The sequence below is a fragment of the Malania oleifera genome, chromosome 3, assembly GCF_029873635.1.
Source record: "Malania oleifera isolate guangnan ecotype guangnan chromosome 3, ASM2987363v1, whole genome shotgun sequence".
In the NCBI taxonomy this organism is placed as follows: Eukaryota; Viridiplantae; Streptophyta; class Magnoliopsida; order Santalales; family Ximeniaceae; genus Malania; species Malania oleifera.
Window position 1 is genome coordinate 67,991,634 of NC_080419.1, and position 24,738 is coordinate 68,016,371.

General features: G+C 34.1%; 1 protein-coding gene across 2 annotated transcripts in view; it reads right to left on the bottom strand.

The window, feature by feature from the left end:
- Positions 1–19,841, bottom strand: part of LOC131152103 (uncharacterized) — an 88,788-nt gene extending 68,947 nt beyond the window's left edge. Inside the window, exons 1-2 of one of the 2 annotated variants that reach the window (XR_009135845.1) lie at positions 19,289–19,841; positions 14,891–15,029 (exon numbers count right to left, since the gene is read on the bottom strand). Coding sequence is in view for 1 of the 2 variants with exons in the window: in XM_058103747.1 (XP_057959730.1) it covers positions 14,891–15,029; positions 19,289–19,555 (406 nt within the window). In the remaining variant the exon portion in view is untranslated. The remainder of the gene's footprint in view (positions 1–14,890; positions 15,030–19,288) is intronic. The other variant, XM_058103747.1, reaches the window with a different exon arrangement.
- Between the last annotated feature and the right edge of the window lie 4,897 nt (positions 19,842–24,738).

The following is a 24,738-nucleotide window of genomic DNA, read 5'->3' on the forward strand; positions in this document are numbered from 1 at the left end:
ATAATAATTAATTAAAATTATTATAATAATTTTTATTTTTATTATAGTAAATTTTAATTTATATTACGTTGTACTTGTATTATTTCAATCATATTTTGTAATTGTTATTTGATTCAAGGACAAGCATAAGACTTTGCTTAATCAATTTTTTTAGTTTTAGTTCTAGATAAATTATCCAAACAGGTTGCTGGTTAATATTAATGAAATAGGCTGCTAATTTTTAGTTTTTTGTTTCTACTTCTAGTTTTAGGTTCTCATTTCTAGTTTTCATTTTCATAATTTTGGACAATGATGCCAAGCAGCCCCTAAATTTTATGGTTTCCAATCGTTTTGGCTACCTATTGCCAAAATATTTCAATATCCAAAATTAACTTTTTGGGATTAAATTATTCATTTTATCTTACTTTTTAATTAAAATTAAAATAAAATGAACATATGTATTTTAAATATAATTAAAATAAAAATGTCCATAAAATTTTAAAAAGTAATAAAAACCATTAACAAAATATTTTTACTATTTTACAACTGTCACAATAAAATTGTTCTTGTAAAAAGAATTTTGAAATATAATAATTAAGTAATTATAATTTTATTTTTAATTTGTATTATTTTGTACTTTTACTATTCTAATCATATTTTTTTTAATTGGTATTTGATTCAAGCACAAAAATAAGTATTTGTTTAATCAAGTTTTTGTTTCAGTGATGGAGTATTTGTTCAATCATATTTTTTTTATTAACTTAACGAAAGCGTATGATAAGGGTACCTAGGGTAGTTCTATGATGGGTTTTAGAATAAAAAAAATGCATGTAATAGGTATACTGATGTCATTAGGATATGTAGGATGGAGTAGTGACTAGTGTCAAGACTATAAGTGGGGAGAATAGAGAATTTCCACTCACAATAGGTGTACATCAAAAATCTGCTTTGAGCCCTTATCTTTTTGCTTTAGTGATAGATGAGTTGACTATGAGTATCCAAAATGAGGTTCCATGGTGTATGTTGTTTGCAAATGATATTGTCTTGATTGATGAAACTAGGGGCGGAATAGAATCTATGTTAGAATAACGGTGAGAAATTTTAGAATCTAAAGGATTTAGGATAAGTAAAAATGAGACAAAATATATGAAATGTAATTGCAGTGAAAGTAGGAGGAATATTGGAAACAAAGCTAAACTTGATGATATGAAGAATCAATAGCACTAGTAGTTTTCGATACCTTGGATCTATTATGCAAGCTGAAGGAGAAATTGAAGAAGATGTAATGCATAGAGTTAAAGTAGGTTGGGTAAAGTGGAGAAGTGCTTCAATTCTGCTGTGTGATCATAGAATACCCTTAAAATTAAAAGGGAAGTTTTATAGGACGATTGTAAGACCAATTATGCTATATAGATCAAAATGTTGGGCAACTAAGAAACAACATTTCCAAAAATTCAAAGTTGTCAAGATGAATGCTAAGATGGATAAGTTACATGATGTTAAAAGATAAATTAAGAAATGAACATATACGCGATAAGTTAGGCATAGCTCCTATAGAAGATAAGATCAGGGAGGAATGACTCAGATGGTTGGACATTTGCAACGTATGGCATATAGTGTGCCAGTAAAGAAGAGTGAATTAGTTACTATGAGGGGTAGTAGAAGGGGGTAGGGTAAACCTAAAATAACTTGGAATGAGATAATGAGTAACGATTTAATAGCCCTAAACTTGTCGAAGGAAATTATACATAATTGCATAAATTGGCTGAAAAGGATTCATGTAACTGAACCCACCTAGTGGGACTTAAGGCTTGGTTTATCGTTGTTGTTGTAATTGTTTCTAGTCTTTTGTTTTTGACCCCACCTAGTGGGACTTAAGGTGTGGTTTATTGTTGTTGTTTCTGGTCTTTAGTTTTCATTTCTAGCTTCATTTTCATAATTTTTGACAATGACAAATAGGACATAATTTAATGTGCTTTTGCCCACAATGCCTACATCCACCAAGAGAGGATTTTTTTTTTTTTTTTTTTTTTTTTAAAGAGAGATTATTAGAAGAGAGAATAATGTGCAACGAAAAATAAAAAGAGAAAAGAGAAAATAAACAAAGAAAGGGGAGAATATAAATCCTCCGTTTACATCAACTTGTTACAAAGAAAGCGCAGCATAAACCGAAATCCAGCTCAACAAAGCAGAGTCAACAAAACCACTAAAAGTGCAAAAGGCCTCCAAGTTGGAGGGGCAAATCCATACCAAATAATTTATTCCACACAGCCAAAGTGATTGGGCAGTGAAGAAACAGACATGAGCAAGTCTCTACACTCCTCAACCAAAGGACACAAACATCAGGTGGCAGTAACGGATTTTTCAGAAGGTTTTCACCATCAGAGATCACAAAATAGCCTGCCCAAAACAAGAAGTTAATCCCAAACCCTAGTCCAATGCCCTCTGAGTACCCTTTCACAATAGCCCCCAAGAACACACTTGACGCCTCTATATTGCCTAGGGTTTAGAAACCAAGAGTTCTGAAGAAGTTTTACAAGCACTAAGATGCTCTCTCATACACTCATTAAACCAGAATATGTCCCTATTCTTATAGAAACATGGCCTCCTGTTAAAAAGAAACCACCAGCTAAAACAGTTTCCAAAACTGAAATCATCTTTTTCAACAAATTTATCAACTGGATTGTACTGGATCGGTTATCCCATCCTGACTTGACAGAAATCAAACATTTAAGCTGCTGCGCAGACTGGTCAAACCTTATGAATCTCCCCAACCGCAAGTCCTTTTTTTTTCCCCAGATACAAGTCAAACTCTAACAGTTCCTGCAAAAGTCACTTCCCAAAACTTTAATCTCCAAAACATTTTTTTATAGAAAAGAAAGTTTTTGTATATATTAAAGAGAGAAAAGGAATATATAAAGAAAGATGATAAGCAAACATTATAATGAAAAGAAATAAAGTACAATCATAGCAATAAAGCCTTCCAATCCTGCTGAAAACCATCTAAACATGAACCTTTAAAACAGCCTGCAAAGCCTAAAGAGATGCCAACTACCAAAAACTGTCCAAAAGCAAAGCTTAAGGCAACTTCTCCCCATAAAAATATGCACATTTCACTCTGACCATATCTCAACAAAACAGCAAAGAATACACACCTTCATAAAACTGTAGCATCCTTCCTTTTACCAAACCCAATGAAAGAAATACCCCAAAACTCTTCCACCATCATCGTGCACATCCAATCCTCGCCAAAAAATCTAAATTATCCATTCTAAATGCCCCAAGAAAATGGACAATGAAGAAATAGATGAGATACAGTCATGGTCTTAAATTTCCACGAAATTGTCGAAATTTCCGTCGAAATTTCCGATTTCCGTTACCCTCGAAATCAAAATGGCAGTCGATTTCCGTCTTGCATAATTTCCGTCGAAATCTCAACGAATCATCCGAAATTTATCGAAACCTCGAAATTTTAGCGAAATTTGTCGAAATTTTAACTATGCAATGAAATTTTGTCGAAATTCAAATGAGAGATTCAAAAGTGAAGTGAAATTTCTCTTTTAATTTATTTTATTGAAACAAAAGGTTATCACAAGTGCTTTTGAAATTATATGAAAAAATAAACTTATAGTAATATTTTATTTAACCATTCATGTCTAAATTATCAATATTTGTATAATAAATAATTTTTAAATGATTTATGAATTTCATTTGCATTAACTAAATATGTTTAATGTATATTTATCTTACATGCATGTTTGATGCACATACTATTTTACGACTTTTCCACTTCATACAAAACATAGATGTATTTAATTTGTAATATATTAGTCTTAAAACTTGTATTATTATGTTTGTTAACCATTTCTAAAGTTTCACAAATAATTTCATGCTTTACTACTAGTTTCCGTTATTTTTTCAAATTGAAATCGAAATTGACATCGAAATCGAAATTTCCATACTTTTGGAGCTTCGAAATTTGAGTCAAAATCGAAATTTAAGACCTTGGATACAGTCTCTCATAAGTTTTGGATTGGGGTGGTCTTAAATTTGGTTTTTTTTTTCTTTGAGGATTCTTATCATGCTTGCGTCTTCTTTCTCTCTTAATGTATCTTCTTTTATTATCTATAAATAAAAAAAATAAAAAATAAAATAAAATAAAAAACGCACACACACACACACAAACACACAAGAAACAAAGGCAGACCTTAGAAGGCTTCCAACTCTGCAACAGATTGTCGGTGTTAACTCTATCAAGGACCACCAACCAAACAAAAGCCTTAATCTTGGAAGGTACGTTTGTCTTCCATACACAAGGAAGAACGAAGCACAAGTTAGACATGATAAGACGGCCAAAAAAGGACCTACTTGAAAAAATTACCTTACGAATCCAAAACACACATCCTAACATCCCTCCTATTAAAAACCTGAAAGTCATCTAAAACACACACAGCAAAGAAGCAAGCCCCTCCATAACCTCGATCATTTAAACCTCGTCTAAAATGGAAATCTCAATGTAATCTAGAAGCATCATGAACCAAAAAGGAAGAAATATGGGCATTACAGGTTGAAGAAAGACGTTGGCAAGGAAAAGTATTTATCGGAGCTGAAACCACTGCCCAAACAACCTCCCAAAAACATAAATCGAAAACCATTTCCAAATTTATACTTAGTAGGGTTTGATTCAAAGTTGGAATTGGAATTGGAATCGAAACCCATTGGAATAAAAAACAGAATATCAAATTCCTCTCATGTTTGGTTCGGCATAGAATTGGAAATCAAAATTATATTGTAGTATTTGGTGTATATAGACATAGGAATCATAAATGAGTCCAATTTATCAGTTATGGCATTATATTATAAAAATTATTTAAGTAATTTAATACATAATAATATTATAAATATATAATTATTATATAATATTATTTTATTAAGTTATATAATAAATATTTTTTTACAACAAAATCAATTTGATAATCATGCACTTGATTATACTTTGCATATTATATATAATTATATTTCTTGTTATTAGCATTTAAATTTTTTTTAAATTTTATATTTTATTTATATTATATAATTATTATATTTTAATATCTAATTTACTAAATGTAAATAAAAATCACATAACATAATTTATTAATTAATTTAAAATAATAATACAATAAAACAACAACCATAGCATTGTCTTTTATTACACAATAATACTATAATATTTTGTATATTATATCATTATTAAATTTTACTGCTATACATTTTATTAATGATATTGATAATTAACAACAACCATAGCATTGTATTTTATTACACAATAATACTATAATCTTTTGTATAGTGTATCATTATTAAATATTACTACTATATATTTTTAATAATCATATTAATAATGAATATTTTATCCATATATTTTTATTAATGATATTATATTTTTATTTTAAGATTATATTTTAAGATTAATATTTTTATTTTAAGACTATATATAACAATATAATAAATAAATAATCATACCACAATTATATCACACTATTTTATAATTTAATACTATTCTATTCCTCCAATCTGATTCTTCTGATGAGAAGAAAAAAAAACCAAAAAAGTGTGGGTTCAAGAAGATGCCTTGATTGTTTCCCTCTTATGGAATTCAATGGAGTCATAGATTGCACGGATGTGTATGCATCTAGATACGTGCAAGGGGATTTGGGATTATGTCAAGCTTCTATACTCTAGTAACATTACATGTATGTATGATTTGTCCCAGGTGTACTTTCAGTTATAACAAGGAGATAGAAGTCTTGCAGATTATTTTGGAGAGATGAAGTGTATTCATGAGGAGCTTAACATTGTGCAGCCTATAACTGCCAACGTTCATGAGATGCAGAAGCAGAGAAAGCAAATGAGAGTCCTTTGGGTTCTAGCGAGCTGGAGACCCGAGTTTGAGGCAGTCCAGTCCCAGATACTTAGTAGTGTCGAGCTGCCATCATTTGCCAATGTTTATTCTCGTGCCCTTCATGCTTCCTTTTGCATGCATTATCTTGCTCTTGCATCTGGTTCTAGAAGGACAGCATTTGCTACATAGGGTGATTCTAGTTCTCTACCAAACAACCACAAAAGTTATGGCGGTGGTTTAAGTGGGGTGGAAGAGACGGACAAGGTTGAGCTACTCCTCACAAGTGCACTCATTATGGATGAAGTAATCATACAGTCACACTATTGAGCAATGTTGGGATCTCCATGGTAGACCTTCACATGTTGCCACTGCAGCCACCATCGACTTCACCCCTTTGGGGGCAGCCAATGCAGCCACCACTGACTCCTCACCTTTGGTGCTAAGTGGGGGGTAACTTATTGTACCCATGTCAGAGGAAGAGTATTCCAAGTTCTGGCAATATCAAGCGTCACGACAAGCTTCTCTCCCCATTGCATCTCTTGCCCAAACAAGAAATCCCACAATATGCCTGTCATCCAGTACTTCTCATACTAGTCATTGGGTCATAGACTCCGTTGCCACTAATCATATCACAAGTATACCTAGCTTCTTCTCCACTCTTCAATATCCAGCAAATTTACCTTGCTGATGGATCTACGACTATAGTCAAGGGAATTGAGACTGTAAATCCTGCTTCCTCTATTTCCCTTCCTTCGATTTTGTATATTCCCAAATTTCCTTTCAATCTTTTGTCCATTAGCAAGATTACTAAATCCATGAATTGTTCAGAGACGTTCTTCCCTGATTCTGTGGTAATTTAGGACTTGAAGATAAGGAAGACAATTGGCAAAGGGCGTGAAGCTGGTGGACTCTATCACTTTGAGCTGTTATCTCCTTCCACCGCCTACACTGCTGCTGCCACACCTTTCCAAATTCATCGTTGTCTTGGTCATCCTTAACTGGAAAAGTTAAAATGTCTTGTTCCTAGTTTTAGTCCTGAGTCTAGTTGTGAGTCTTGTCAGTTGGGAAAGCAGCATCGTATCCCTTTCACTTCCTGAGTCAATAAATGGGCTGCAAGCCCATTTATGATAGTTCATTATGATGTTTGGGGTCCTAGTAGAGTTGTGTCCAAGTTGGCTTTCCGGTACTTTGTAACCTTTGCGGATGATTATTCAAGAATGACTTTGTTATATTTAATAAAAGATTGTTCCGAGTTATTTAATGTATTTTGTGCCTTTTGTTCTAAAATGAAGACTCAATTTGGTTTCCCAATTCGAATACTTCGAAGTGATAATGGTAAAAAGTATTTAGTGCACAATTCACTACTTTTATGACTTAGTTTAGTATTGTCCATCAAGCATCCTGTGCCCAACCTCCTCAACAAAATGGGGTTGTGGATAGGAAAAATAGACATATCCTTGAAATCACTCGCATTTTACTTTATCAAATACATGTGCCTAAAGTGTTTTGGAGTAATACTTGCTACTTCTTATTTGATCAAAAGGATGTCATCCTCTATTCTTAGTGGTAAAATTCCCTACTCCATTCTCTTTCCTAATTCACCTTTATTCTCTCTCCCTCCTCATATATTTGGGTCTGTGTCCTTTGTTCATCAACTAACTCCTGGGGTGGATAAGTTGGATCCTCATGCTATAAAATGTCTTTCTAGTTTACTCATATACTCAAAAGGGATATCGTAATTATAATCTTGCACTGCATTGCTTCTTTGTTTCTACCGATGTTACCTTCTTTAAGTCTACACCTTACTACACCCAATCCCTGAGTGATTCTGAGTTCAATGAGTCTCTTCCTTTACCTAATCTTTCAGATTCTACTTTGATATCCTTGCCCAACCAACCATCTAACTCCCTATGTAGTTCAAGTCCTTCTCATCATCTTGATCATCCTAATTTGTAGGTGTATTCACAACAGTAGCCCCAAGAAAGAGAGTCCCCTTTATCTTCTTCTACAATGTCTTTGGTTTCCTTGTTTGATGATCATATTCCCCATGATATTGATCCTCTCATTTTTGTTCAGAAAGGTAAATGCACATGTACTCAACATCCTATTTTCAACTATGTTTTTTATGACTTCTTTATCACCCTCCTATTATTATTTTGTTACTACTCTATCATCTACTACCCTTCCTAAATCTGCTTTAGAAGCCTTAGCCCACTTTGGGTGGAGGAATGCTATGGTTGAAGAGATGAATGCTTTACATGACAATGGCACTTGGGACAAGGTACCTCTTCCTCCTGACAAGTTTGTGGTTGGTTGTCGCTAGGTTTACACTATGAAAGTCAACCCCGATGGTTTAGTGGCTCATCTAAAGGCCCGTCTCATTGCTAAGGGATATAGTCAAGTGTATTGTCTAGATTATTCTAATACTTTTTCTCTAGTTTCCAAACTTACATTAGTACATATGTTCATCTCCTTGGCTACTACTTGTCACTGGCCTCTGTATTAGTTAGATGTGAAGAATGCCTTCTTGCATGGTGACCTTAAGGAGGAGGTTTATATCAAGCAACCACCTGGGTTTGTTGCTCAGAAGGAGTTAGGCTTAGCGTGTCAGCTCAAAAAGGCTATATATGGTTTAAAACAGTCTCCCTAAGCATGGTCTGGTTGTTTCAGTGTTGTAGTACTTGAGTTTAGTCTTCAATGGTGTGCAGTGGATCATTTCATGTTTATCGTCATACTTCATCGAGTAAGATCCTTCTTGTTGTTTATGTGGATGATATTGTTATTAAAGGTGATGACAAAGGTATTCAAAGGCTCAAACTTTTTTCTACAAACTAAGTTTCAAACCAAAGATTTGGGACTGTTGAAATATTTTTTGGGTATAGAAGTATCCAAATCTCATATGAAAACTATTTTGTCACGGAAGAAGTATGTTCTTGATCTATTGGATGAAATTGGATTGTTGGGATCTAAACCGATTGATACACCCATGGATCCTAACAGCAAGTTAGTGTCGAATATGGGTGATTTGCTACCTAATCATGGACAATACTAAAGACTTGTTGGAAAGTTGAATTATCTCACAGTCACTCGGCCGAATATATCTTTTGCAACAAGTGTTGTGAGTCAATTTCTAGATTCTCCAAGGACAAGTCATTGGGACGCAGTAATTCACATCTTGAGATATCTCAAAGATGTGCCCAGGAGAGGTCTTTTATATTGTGATCACAGTCACATTTATGTATAGATTCAGATTGAGTTGGGTCGCCTTCTAACTAGAAATCCACAACAAAGTACTGTATCTTGGTTGGTGGCAATTTGGTTTCTTGGAGAAGTAAGAAACCAACTATGGTGGTCAAGTCAACTGTTGAATTAGAATATAGAGCTATGGCCCATACTACTTGTGAACTTGTCTAGTTGAAGAACACATTGGAAGAATTGGGTTTTTTGCATTCACGGCCTATGAATGATGTGTGACAATCAAGTTGCTCTTCATATTGCTTCCAACACAGTCTTTCATGAGCGGACGAAGCACATTGAAGTAGATTGCCACTTTGTTTGGGAGAAACTTGTGCAGAAGCTCACTACTACCGCTTACGTAAAGTCTAACATGCAGCTTGCTAATTTGTTTACCAAAGCGTTGGGTGATGCTCGCGTTAAATTTATTTGTAACAAGCTAGGAGCATATGACATTTATGCTCCAGCTTGAGGGGGAGTGTTAGAGTTTATTTATGTATTTTAGCATTATTATTATTATTAAGTGTGTTAGTATGTTAATTAGTGAGAGTTAGTAAGGGTATTATTGTCATTAGAACATATTTAATTTGTATAATAAATAAAGGGAGAAGCTATCTTCAAGTTAGGTCATTCACTTCAAAATCTCAACAGTTCTAACCAAATACCCCATAAAGCTGCATCCTTGCGATTCCATAGAGCTGCCCTATCCTTCCTTCTATCAAAGCCCCCAAAAGAAGTGATTAATAATTCCACCACTGAATAGGGGCAGACCCAACTCTCTTCTATAAAATCAAACAATTTATTCCAAATCCTCCATGCAAAATCACAATGCAAAAAGGAGGTGAGAGGCTGTTTCAGAATTCCTATAACAGAGCATGCAAACATCTGGAGAGAGCGCCTAAAAAGGTATCCTAATCTGCAGCAAGTTATTGGTGTTAACTCTGTTAAGCATATCCAAACAATTAAATGCTTTAATTTTTGGGGAAACTTTAACTTTCCAAATAACTGAATAAAAAGGAAAGGAATAACTTGAATAGGTCAAAAACTCAAAGAATGATTTCCAAGAAAACACCCCCAAATGATCCAGACACCAAGAATGAACATCCCTGCCCAAGGATAATTTGCAATTGTTCAATACTGAAAATAAGCAACTCCACCATCTCCCTATCATTCCGAGGTCACCCAGAATGAAGATTCCAAGAGACTAGAAAACCACTCCCATTATCCACAAAAAAGGAAATAAGTATGTATGGCTTAGAGCACAATCTAAAAAGACAAGGAAAAGGAAGGGAAAAAGAATTGTTCCCGAGCCATGGGTCTTTCTAAAAATGAATCTTGGATCCCATCCCCACTACAAATTTAGTGTGAGGGATGAAAATAGAGTAAATCTGGGAAATATACCTCCACAAACTCCCCAAAGGACATCTCAAACTAGCATTGGTATCCCACCCATTCTCATCCAACCCAGACTTGCGGCAAATTACTCTATACCACAGGAAACTATCTTCCAAGGGGAAGTGCTGCAACCATTTAGCTAAAAGTGCAGTGTTTTAAGACTCCAAACCAAGACCCAAACCACCCTCCTTTTTAAAATTACTAACCTCCGCCCAGTTTAATAATGGTCCCTCCATACGACAAAAAATCCCTCATAAGTCTCTTAATCTTGCTAGTAACTCCCACTAGAATTCTAAAAATAAATTTAAAAAGATACAAAGGGATGCTAGAGAGACAAGCCTGGATAAGCATAATTCTACTGCTAAGAGAGAAAAGGCACCCTTCCAACCATCTAATCTCTTCGTAATCCTCTCCACTACTGGATTCCAAAAATCCACTCCTTCAGGATTCCCACCCAATTGAACCCCTAAATAAGTTAAGGGCCATTCCAATAAACCACACCCCACGTTTACTGCCCAAATTCTTGTCCTCTTATCGGGTACATTTAGGGCTACTAAGCCACTTTTTCCATATATTAATCTTAAGACTCTCAAAAACATCAAGAATACCCAAAATTCTTCTGATGGAGGCTATGATTATCAATAAAGAAAATGGTATTGTCAACAAATTGAAGATGAGAAACAACCGCTCCCTCATTCCCCGCACATAATCCTTTAACCAAACCTTTATCAACTGCCCTGTCCACCATCCTACTTAAAACATCAACTACAAGTACAAACAAAAAGGGTATAACAGGTCTCCTTGTCTAATGCCTAACAGAGCAGTAAACCAAGTTTTAGGTTCACCATTAACAATAACTAAAAACCACACATTAGGCAAACAGCCCCTAATCCACGTACACCATTGCTTCCTAAAACCCTTCTCCACAAATACCTTACGCAAGAAGCTCCAACTCACTCTATCATAAGATTTCTCAAAATCTACTTAAAAAACAAACCCCCTCTTCTTATTCCTACAGATGTCCTAAGACTTCAGTGATAACCTTTACAAACCAAAGACAAGACAAATAGGTCTAAAGTCCTCAAACTTAGAGGATCTAGCTTTCTTAGGCACCAAAGCTAAAAAGTTAGATTGATACTCTAACTCAGAATCCCATTCCCATAGAACTCAATGAAAACTTACAGCAAATGAGCATTAACAATTTCCCAACAATCTTGGAAGAATGCCATTTTAAACCCATTCTGGACTCGGATTCATATCTCTATCCATCCCAAAAACCACCACCCTCACTTCCTCCTAATCAAAAGGCCTCTCTAGCCAATGCAATTGATTAGCAAAGATAGGATCCCGATCTAAACCCTCAATCATTGGTCTATTAAGACTATGCTCTGAATACAAATTACGAAAGAAGTCAATAATCATAGAACATAACAAACGCTAGTCATTAGTACTCCTCCCATCCCCCAAATCTAGCTCCCTAATTAGATTCTTCGTCTTGCTTCCATTAGCTAATCTATTGAAAAAAGAGGAGTTGCTATCACCACCTTTCACCCACTAAAATTTTGTCATTTGTCTCCAACTCCTTATTTCCTAAAAGCTCACCTCTTCCAACTCATTTTTTTAATAAAGACTCTTCTAAACTCCTCATTGTCCAACAACATTACCTCATCCCCCTTTCTATCCAAACCCGCCAACTCACTCAAAAGACTAGACTTTTGAAGCCTAACATCGCCAAACTCCCCCTTTTTCCACACTTTCAATTTTTCCTTTAGCCTCTTTAACTTCCTCATTAATCTAAACCCATCCCAACCCCTCTCCATTTCCTCTCCCCACAAATCCCTAACTAAAGGCTTAAAAATTGCACGGTTAAGCCACATGTTCTCCAACCTAAAAGGTGTAGGACCCCATGACACCTTCCTAGACTCCAGCAAAATAGGGAAACGATCAAAAGTGGTCGTATGAAGAGTAGTATGAGATTGACTAGAAAACTCATCCTCCCAGGCATTGCAAAACAAAAATCTATGCAATCTACTAGCTACTGCTCTAGCCCGCCAACTAGCGAAGTGAATGAAGCATTCCCCCAAAGGAAGATCTCTCAAAACCCGCAATCCCTAATTAATCAAACTTGAGCATACCATGGTAGCTTTTCCCCCCCCCCCCCCCCCTTCTTTCTCTCTAGGAAATCAAACCACATTGAAATCTCCTCCCACAATCCACTTAAGGGAACAAAAGCTAAAGATAGAGCTAAGCTCTTCGTAGAATAAGTTCCTCAAGGTAGGCCTAGAGCTAGAAGGACCATAAATTAATGAGATCCACCACTGACCCCTCCCACTAATTTTGAATAAAACCAACAGAGAAACAAACCCCATCTAAGTATCCACATTTGAAATAGAAAGTGAATCCCATAAGACAAGAATGCCCCTAAAGCACCTCTTGAAGGCAAAAATTCCCAATCCCTATTACACCCACCTCAAATAGTCTTCACTAAGCCCCCATCTATTGATTCCAAATTATTTTCCTGGATAAGTGCAATATCAGGGGAAATCTCATCCAAAACCTCCTTAATCAAAACTCTTTTTTCTCAAACTACCTAATCCTCTCGCACTCTAACTAACTACTTTCATAATCTAGCGCATTTACCACCCTTCCAAACTCCTTTCCCACACCCATAATTGATTGACGACTCCAAGTTTTATTAACTCCTTCTGAACTTTCTTCTTTCTTCTCTCATATGTTTTAGGACTCAAGCCCAACCTAACCATTTTACCAACCGGATCAACCAACTCCAAACCCATGTCTTCGAGGAGTTGGAGCAGGTCAATGCAGTCTCTCTCACCTCCCTTAGAGCTAGGATCAAGACCCTCCCCCCTACAAACACCGTCCCCATAACAAAGAGTTACCAAAGAAGGCGCTGGTTTAATAGGGATGGGCAGGATATCTTTACTACTCTTAGATGTACCAGGGTCTCCCTCAAGAAGATCCATTTTCCTAGTAAGACATCCCCCCTTCTTTTTCTTTCTTAATATATCTTCTTTTTTTATCAAAAACAAAATTTGAAAACCTCCCTCAAGCATTTTCATGTTGGCACTAATCTTTGCAAAATGTGTGTGTGTTCATATCTATACTATTAATCAAAGGAAGAGGAGGTAGTTTTAAATCAACATTATTCCTTAGTATTCCTAAAACCCCTCATCCTTACAAGGTATCATTTATTTGCAAGATTTCCAGATCATGAAAACATAAGTATTTTAATTAGATGATTTCAATTTTAAATTTTTATAAATATTTTTATAACTCTCCCAATATGACCAATAAACCCCCATTATCTACATAACTTCCACTCTTTCCAAGCTCGTGTGTGTGTAAACACAGTCATATACAAAAATTAAAAATTAAAAATTTTAAAATTTGCATTAGAATGAATATAATTGTAAAAATCAAGGCATATGATATAGTAAAATTATTTCAACATTGGAAAAAGTATCAAATAACAGGATATTCATATTAAGTATATAGTTTTAATTTAGAGATTTTGTTTGTATATATAAAGAGAAATACACTGAAAAAGAATTATGGCCATTTTTATTGTTGCAACTATTACAAACTGTAAATACAAACTAGATCAATTCATTTTCAAAAATCTTAACACAGTTTAGTGCCATTGGCTCAAAATTTGGGGGATATTTTCAAAACTTACCCTATATAAATATTTTTTTATGAGTAACATGTATATAGGATTAGCAAAAATAACATTTGGTTTTTTAACTGTAATGCATATAACATATAGTATTATCAACTTCTTTTCAAATTAAAATTCTTTAAGGAAATCTCATGCTGCATATAATTCTATAAGAAATTTTTTAAATTCATAGAATATCTTACTTATTTTATTTCATATACATGATTTAGTATATTTTGCCGATGGAAGTGTTTTTGAATCCAAATTGATTTCTCCATTATAAATTCTCAATATATTTTAACATGGTTGGAAATACAGATGGTTAAAAAAAAAAAAAAACTTTCTTTGCTTTTGAAAAGCAATGTTTTATTTAAAAGAAGTCCATTGTACAAATGTACTATTAATTAGGAAAATGATTGTAATACGACTAGTCTAACAAATTTCACCACCTAAGTGGGACAAGATTAGAGAACATTCCATCCCTAGCTAATTCAGTTCTGTAAGACATGTAGGATTATGTGGATGAATGACAGATAGGCACTCCATACAGAAATAAAGCCCACAATACAAAATGTCATGAGTAAATCAATACAATGCACTATTAACAAAGTAAAGTAGCATATATTTGTATGCTAATCTCATACAACAAAAAAGGTCACTGAGAAAAGGAAATAAACAAACAAATAAAACAAAGTAAATACAAGGAATTTCCAGTGTACCTAAAACACAGTTAGTTGATGCTCCATCGTGGGAAAGACATTTAGCCACCTTGAACATGAGGTAACATGCTCCTCCAAATTGCAGTATCATGATGACTGCTGCAAACCGGGTCCACCAGAGCCATCTTTTATACCTCATCTGTTCATTGAGAAACATAAAATAACATCCCATACTATTTACAGATACTATGGTAAAAAACAAAATGGACTAATAAAAGAAATACACAGGCAGGTTGCCCAAGTAGAATTCAATTCAAAATTTATTCCCAGTTGTACATCAAAACAGTCAGATCACTCATGCTAATATTTTCTTATTTTCTTATAAACCCACATATACTGTGACTTGCCATTTTTATTTTCTTAATCTCAAGTTTTATTTATGTAAATATATACACAAACAATTAGATACACACATTCATCCACATGTTACTTGTCATCCACTTGATATTGCTCCAACAACAACTCTATATGAACCATTTCAACAGAAGCGCATTTAGATAAAAAAAAAGGTTTCGAAACTAAATTGAAACTCTAGAACAATGCCAATTAAAACAAAAAAAAAAAAATGTAAGTAATAATGACAACATGAGTCAATGGAAGCACATCAAAACTGAAACAGCTGAAGACAAGTACGGTTTCAAGAAGCTAGCTACAATGTGTAAACATACATAAATTAATGAAAATTAAAAGAAAAAGTAATATAACCTTCACAATTATGAAAATTGAACACTATGCTGAAGATTAGAGCTGTGATAATCCCAAGAAGCCTTGTCCAGACAAGGTCACCAAACATCTATAGTGAAAAAGAAATCCCTAAACATCTATAGTGAAAATGAAATCCTAGTGCATAGCTAACCTTCAACTCAACAATCCAAAAATAAAGATATTGGACAATCCATTCCAAATGTCTGCAAATCCAGTATACATAAAATCGCTACACCATACAGAGAGTTTTTTTTTTTTTTTTTTTTTTAATGAACAAAAAATTGTATTAGAAGAGTAAAAAAGAAAATTTAAAAGGAAAATAAAATGAGGAGAACGAGATGTGCACCCTTTTACAAAAAGAAACAGTTACAGGATCACAGAAAAACAAGACAACTCAATGAAGCAAAGCCAACCAATCCTGCTGTAAGTCTACCAGAGGAACATGCCAAAAGAAACCATTAGCCGACACCTGCAGAGATGCAAATTAAACCACTCTATCCAAAGCAAGTTATTAGGAGCGCCCACACCTTCGAGAATTCTAGCATTCCTCTTCAACCAAACACACACAATCACCATAACAGTGCACCGGCACAAAGCTTTCCTATCCTCTCCCTTGCCAAATACAATAAACATAATAGTACAAAAAGCCTTCAACGTGAAGGGGAAAACCCAGTTTTCACCAAAGATGCAAAATAACTCCCTCTGGATGGCCAAAGTGAAGAGGCACTGCAGAAACAGATTTGAGCAAGTCTTCGGCTCCTCAAACAAAGGATACAAAAGTCAGGCAACAGGGCCTTATTAGGTCTTCTCTTCTACAGCAAGTCATTGGTATTGATTTTCTCAAGAATTGCAGTCCAGATAAAAGCTTTTATTTTCTAGGGAATTTAACTTTCCAAGCCAAAGAGTACAGGAAAAAAGGAGTAGCATTAGGATCATGAAACAGATGAAAAAATAAACTTCCAACAACATTTGTTATCTAACCATTCATGTCTAAATTATCATTATTTGTATAACAAATAATATTTAAATGATTTAGGAATTTAATTTGTAATAACTGAATATGTTTAATACACATTACCTAACAAATATGTTTAAAAAAACAAATTATATTACAACTTTTTTCCACCTCATACACAACGTAGATGTATTTAACTTGTAATATATTAGTCCTAAAACTTATATCATTACATCTATTAACCATTTCTAAAGTTTCATAAAAGAAATACACATTTTACTATTGATTACCATTATTTTTTCAAATTAAAATCAAAATTGACATCGAAATTGAAATTTCCGTTTTGTTTGTACTTTTGGAGCTTCAAAATTTGAGTCGAAATTGAAATTTAAGACCTTGGTGTGAATTACCGGAAAGATCCATAACCATTTTGCCCACCAAAGAGAAGTTTTTGGATACCAAAACACCTAGACCCAAGCCCACTCCCAAGAATCATAAAGAGGGAAAGAAAATACAAAGGGATGGAGAACAGACAAGAGTGGATAAAAGTACTATGACCCTCTAAGTGAAGCATGCACCCATCCAACCATCCAATCTCCTAGCCACTTTCAAAAACCAAGTCCCGGAATGATTCAGCAATAGAGATACCTCCAAGGGGACACCCAAACAAGTAACAAGCCAACTCAAACCGCCACAACCTGCTAGTCTAGCAAAAGGATATGTGTTAATATATAGACCCACCATACACTTTTAGAAAAGTTAATTCTCAAACTCTGACACTTTTTAAAACACCTACAAGATGGTCAATAAATTAGAGAAGCAACCCAAGTTATCCAAAAGAAAAAGAACAATATCATTTGAGAACTAAAAGCTATGATGATCAAATCCTCATAACCTTCCTTAAGCCCTTCCATCAAACCTCAGTCTCTATCAATCATCCAACTCATGGAATCAAGTAGTAAAAAGAATAAGGGAAGGAGTATCTCCTCTCTAAGGCCCTTTGATGCACAAAAGCAATACTCAACCCTACCGTTCACCAAGACTAAAAGCATAGAAGATAGGCACTTTTGACTCCATTTCCTCATCTCAAACCAAAATCTTCTCTCCATAAACTTGTCCAAGAATCTCCAACTCACCCTATCATAAGAGTTTTCAAAGTCCAATTTAAACACTAGGCCCCTCTTTTTTGTCTATCACCAAATAAAGTGCATTCACTATGGGAAATAGTATCTTCCAGGACTACAACCAATCTCTCGACAACACTTTATTCAAAATCTTATAAACGCTAGCAACTAAGGGGTGCATTTGGTTAGCCAGATAGGCTAGGCTAGGCTAGGCAAGGCTAAGGGTTTGTAGCTCATGTTTGGTGCAATACATCAATAGGATTGGGCTAGCTTAAAATCAGGACTTTACATTTTTATATGGGATAAGAGTGCTCAATTCTCCCCCACCAGCAACACTAGGGTAAGCAGGAAAAAGACAAGGGATGCCCTCTTTGATCTCCTCAAGTCCTCTCCTCTCCCCCCCCCCCCCGGGAGCATCCCCAACAAAGAAGATAATGGACGCAATGTCATCTCCATCTCTGCTTTCATCATCTTCCATGGCGAATTTCACTTCCAAAATTCAACATGGATCCATGGACTCATCAATTGATAGTTGATACTCAATTGCTCCGTCTCATCGATCTTCTCTTAATGTTCCTTTCCTCTGCATTAGTCTCAAAAGAGGAACTAACTGTAGCCCAAGTCAATTTGGATTTTCCTTTTCCATTGGATAAGTTTTCGAGTTTATCCTTTGTTCGAATTCCGACAAAAGAAAAGGGATATAAGATTTTGAATGTCATTAAAATTGCCCTAGTTTGGGGACAGTGATAAACTCTAAGTCTACTTATGGACTGAAGTTTAGTTATAGTGAGATTTCATAGTTTAAAATTCACTTATCAGATATCAAAGCTGAGAAAAATAGAGGAATAAAAATAGAGTAAAGAAAAGAAAATTTTAGTCAAAAATATGCGACAAATTTGATGTTCCAACTTCATTAAATATAATTTTGGGTTAATTGCACTAGTAGTCGTGGTCCTTAAAATATCACTAAAGTTGCACTTTGATCTTGAACTTTAATTTGCTGCACTAGAAATCTCAAACTATGTGACTCATCACAATGTCATCTTGAACTATATATATCTAACAAGAATCTGGAACTTTTTGTTGACTTAGCATCTCATCTGTATCTAGCCTGCAAAAAGCAGCCACTAAACATCCAAAAACACCCAAAATTCTCTCTATGCACTCTAAAAGTTTACAAACCAAAGCACATTCCAGTGCCTCGCATACACAGCTTTTGGGTGCTTTCATGCATGTGTCTGTTTACTAAGCGCAATATGAGGTTTTAGTCAGCAAAAAATTTTAATTTTTCTTATTATGTACAGTTGTGGGCACATTACAATGACCAATGAGTGAACGTAATTTGGGGCAGTAGACTGTAACCAATTAAAGTTACTACAGTCCAACTTCGGCAGTAGTTCATGGACCACCAGTACGATTTAACCCATGATTTAAGAACTTGTTTTGACGTTTGTGCGCCGCTGCTCAAGTCTTAATTTACTGAAGGAAAAACGAAAACAGGCATAAAAAGAAAGTTTCCTATCAAAAAGTGGCTGGCACTAAATCAAATGGAGCTTGAACAGAATTCCCAATGAATCAGATGGGAAGTAACAAACAAATCAAATGCTCAAATACCCGTCTTTCCTGACGAACAACGGGGTCGACAGTAGCACTTGTCGGGGATCCAATAATCGTCATCGCGGTGGCTTCCTGGGCAACTCCAGTTCGGACCATCGCAACGATCCTCATAGCAGCCGCCACCCAAATAAATGCGAAAGGAAGAATACCACTTCGCCGGCATGCCGGAAAAGCAAGAAATACAATTAACGCGCCGAGAATGATCACGACAATGTTGGAAACTCCCAAAACCAGAGTGACCCATCTAACGCTCTTCAACCACATTGGCGTTTCGGGAGCAAATCAATAATCGAGAAAGGGAGGTTCGCATGTGGAAAATGAGGTTGCAGTGGGGATGGAAGGAAGGTTATGCATTCCGTAAGGGGAGGGCCATGGTTTAGGGTTCCTTCTCTGTTTCTGGTTTCAACATTCCCGCCTCAGAATTTCCATGGCAAACGATTTGGAACTCGCGGGGTAGGATTTGTAGGCTTCGTTGCGGAAGTTTCAAACAAAATGGGCACGGTGGGCAACGGGCATCAAGGCGTAGACTCCAATGCCCCACGCCATTTCCATTTGGCTTTTTCTTTCGTACAAATAAATATATCAAATTTGTCCTTAATTATTTGAAAATAGCTCTTTAATTATTCACAATTATCTAAAAATATCACAATAATTATTGTTAAATTTATCTCTATAATAACTCATAATTATTTCAAAAAATCATTATAACTATCTATAACCATCCTAAACTATCCTTACATTATTTAATTTATTATTATTTTTACTATTTTAAAAAATTAAAAATTAAAAATAGAAAAATACAGAATTGCTAATTTTATTTAAGAGTAAAATCTAACACCACCTTCGAGTTTCCTAAATTTAGCATTTCATTCCCTATGTTTTCAAAAACTACTAAAGAACCTTATAAGGTTTCATTTTATAGAAAAATGGGACTTCCATTAGTTGACCATTAGTCTTTCGTTAAATATATGTAAAATGATGAATTTTAGTTTTAAGAAAATAATATTTTAAAATGACACATGTTTAATAAATTAAATTAAAAAAATTGATCAACATAATATTTTAAAAACTAACCAAGTGACTCAAAGACCTATTTGGTTCTCGAATTGACTGGCTTATCTCCTCTCAGCCTATTGACATCAGTGCAAGAACAAAAACTATATTATTATTTCAAAATTTTTAAAAATATATATGAAAAATAAAAAATTACAAATAAACCATAAAAAATGTCTAATAATTATAAGTTACAAAATATTTATTACATGTAATTTTCATAAAAAAAATTAATGACTAAACACATCATAAAGGAAATAAAACATAGTTTAGTATTTTTAAATTCAAGTAAATTATTAAACATATTGCTAAAAATAGAGAAATTAACATTTTAAAACTCATTCTTTACAAATTAAAATATAAAATTAGATGTTAGTTCTTAACTATGTAAAATATGAATGTTAAGTCAATAAAGAAAATTCAAATTTATATTAATTGGTTGATATTTGTTTGAGGTCGGTCATTCACCGACTTTTTCTGATTTTATTCAAATTGCTATGTTATTAAATATGGGATTCAACTAAACCTATAAAGTTAGCCACAATTCATCCAACCATCAAATCTAAGTCAATCTTTATAAACAATATTTTATTTGTTAAAGATATATTTTGTCAATTATTTTCATACAATATAATTATTTAAGTATTTTTTTTCTAAGTGATTTTTATTATTCATTTATTTTTCATAATTTAATTTTTAAATAATAATTTAATTAGTTTGTCATGTTATGTCAACTAATTAATCTAACCTAGTCGTTGGGTGTTTGATTCACTTATAAGTTTAATTTTTAAAATATATTGAAACCAATTGATCAATTTTTCTAACTTCATTTATTAAATTAATATAGTTTTCTTAATTTATCTGACCAAAATTGAATAAAAAAGTAAAATTGTTGTTTTATTAAGAATAAAATTTAATTTTTTCACTAAACTTAACGATTGACTGATAGTCAACTAACAAAAAGTTCCTTTTGTCAATAAAATGAAATTTTAAGGGGTTTTGTGGTAGTTTTCAAAAACTTAAGGGTTAGAGTGTCATATTTTGAAAAGTCAGGAAATGTTGTTAGATTTTATCATTTATTTAATAATTTTATTTCAAAGCTATGCTTACTAATTTTAATAATTTTTTTTTACTTTTAACACCAAATTTGATAATAAATATGGTGAGATTAATGAAACTTTGCAACCTAGTAAATATTTGTTTTGAAGCTAAGTTTTTAACTTATTTGTTAAGACATATTTGGTTGGTTTACAGTTTACTCTTAATAGAATTTGAGGGGAATGGTGTAATCTTAAGAGGGAAGGTGAATTGGAATTTTAAAAAACTTTTGCAGATTATATAAACGATTCACCCAAATAATATCTCAATCAAAATGTAAGGCGTGTGTGTAAAAACAATCACAACAATATAAGAGATCATACACGTACAGAAATTTAAATAAGATAATAGAGAGAGATATATTGACACCAAGATTTTTAATGAGGTTCGGCTATACCCACCTACGTCCTCGCCTTGGGCAAACCCCCCAAGGATTCCACTAACCTGCTCCCTTAACCGGGTCGAACAAAACAATTACGCACTCTTTCAAATAGGATGGAGTTCTCCTCTCTAAGCGATACCCCACGCTTAGTACTCCTTCAATAGGGTAGAGTGTCCCTCTCCAAGCAATACACCACACTTAGCCTGGTTCTGTACCTGAACCGTAAACCACTCCTTACAAGGTAGAGTCACCCTCTTTAAGTGATGTACCCTCACTTGGTCATGGTTCACAACCTGAACCGGGAAGAGCTTGTTTAAAAAAGATTTTTCATACAATGAAGTGCTTTTGAAAAGTTAAGATGTACAATTTGAAAAACTTTATGTACTCTCAAATGATTTATAAAATGAAATTCAGTAGAGTTAGGGTTTTCCTCTCAAAAATATTTTTCAAGTAAAAACTAAGAGTTGGGAAAATGATTTTCCTCAAATGATTGACCTTTGTGAAATGTGATAAGTCTTTCAAACAAGTATATATTAAATGAATATATGCTCAAAACTCTCTTAACCAACTCAAAGATTTTTTTTCCAAAAAGGGTTTTCAAAATGAAAAGTATGGGAGAAGTGACCTTTGAATATACCACAAGACTAAAAATAAATAAATAAATAAATAAATAAGACCTTCAAGTAATATACATACATATATACATATATATATATATATATATATATATATGAACTTTGATATAAGCTCAAGCCTTTTCATGAACCCTCAAAAAGTTTTTCCCAAGAACGTATTTTCAAAATGAAAGTTGGAGAAATAACAATTTGCTCTTTGAAATCTGTTGACTTTAGTGTAAACCCAAGAGGAGGGTGAATTGGATATTCAAAATTTTTCTGCCTAGGTCAACTATCCAGCAACAGTATTTCACAAACCTAGAGTCAATCTAGTGCAAGTATAGAATAAATAGATAGATGCAACTACAATTAAACTACTCCAGATAAATTTAAACATATAAGCACAATATAGGAAAGCAGGTAAAGTAAATATGACACTAGATGTAATATCGAGGCTCGGAAAATGTGCCTACATCCTAGTTTCTAGCTCGCAAGCCCGAGAATTCCACTAAAGCTCACTTACGGGTGGAGCGACACCGAATACAACACCCTTTCCTTACTAGGTAAGGGAAACCCCAAGTCAAATTAACAGGGTTGACCCCAACCTTTACAAACAATCCTTACGGGCTAGATTAACACCCCCTCAGGCCATGCTTGGAATACAACAGATAAGCAATATAAAATTTGTGTACAATATCAATGTTTCTCCAATAAGCAAGTATGTACCAATACAATCAATGCACTTCAATATGATAGGATTTATAAGTTCAATGAAGTTTAATATAACTACTCTCAAGATAATGTCAATATATCTAGTGATATATGAGAGTGTGTTATGAATGAATCTTTGAGTCAAGATATATATGTATATACCAATCACAAGTTGCAAACTCAAAGATCTCAAGAGCACAACCAAATATCTCAAAAATAATTTTTCAAATAAGTATGAGAGATATTTGGATTTAGTTTGTTAAAAATGTTTTTCACAGTAGCACAATACAAGCCCTTGAATCTTGCAACAAGAATGCAAGACTCACAAACCCTAGAGAGTTTTCCCAAAGAAGACTTATGAATTAAATCACAAGAGAAAACTCAAGCTTACTCTCAATAAAATCAATATCAAACAAATAATATGAGAGTGTAAGCTTATATGGGTAATCTCTAAAACACTCTTACTAAAAGATTTTAGCAAGAATGATGAATAGGAATGAGATTTTTAGCTTGTATGAGGAAAAATGAGTATTTGGAAATTCATAAAAAATTTTCTAATTATGTTTGCTAATTTGATGCTAATCAGAACAAATGAAGGAGTATTTATAGACACTCCAAGAATTATAAATGTTTTGGACTCCATGGGTATTTTTGAAAATGTTAAATTAGATTTAATAAAAAATAACCCAGTTTAACCTTGGTAAAAAATCTTGCCAACTCGAGAGGTTCGGTCGACTGTATTTAGGTTACGGTTGACCACATTGCTAAGTTTGGTCGACCGTGGTACTTTTGAACTGCAGATATGTGTTGACTTTTTGGTTCGTCTCCTATTTTGATTATAACAAACCACAATATCTCATCTGTGTGCTTTGAGTATTTCAACATGTTTACTTTTCTAAGCATGGATTACAGGTGAGAAATGGATGTCGAGAAGCACTTAAACGAGCCATTCTTTCGGCGAAATCCATGGAATTGCTGAGGAGTAGAGTATGAAGCCTTCGCTTATTTTAAGTTGTATTTTTATATATATTTATTTTAATTCGGGTCTGTAATAATAATCTATCGGTCTGTAATAATTAATGCATGACATGCATGGTAGGAACTATAAGCTCAAGACCATAGATTGACCTTAAGGATCACCCTTCGGTCGATCGATGCTAGATTTTTGGGACTGAGTAAAAAGACCTTAGAAAATACCCTAGGTCCTTGCACTAGCACTAAGAAAAGTCCCTATTATCACATATGCCATCAAGGAAAACTTTTGATTTAAATATAGACCTAAATACACATTTTTAGTGTGTTCGGTCGACTGAACCCTACCACACAGAGCACTTCAGTCGACCGAACCTCCCTAGGGTCAATGGTTTGACCATTTGGTCGACTGTCTTTAAAATGAGCATCAACACCCTAGTCGACTGAACTAGCATGTGGGAAATCTCAACGTCCTGGTCGATCAAACTCTCAGTTGTAAAATGGCCCGATCGATCGAATGTTCAACTTCGATCAACTGAACTTAGCTCGGTCGACCGAACCTCAGAGGTTCAAAAATCACCTCAAGTCTGGTCGACCAACACTTCAGTTCAAAAACA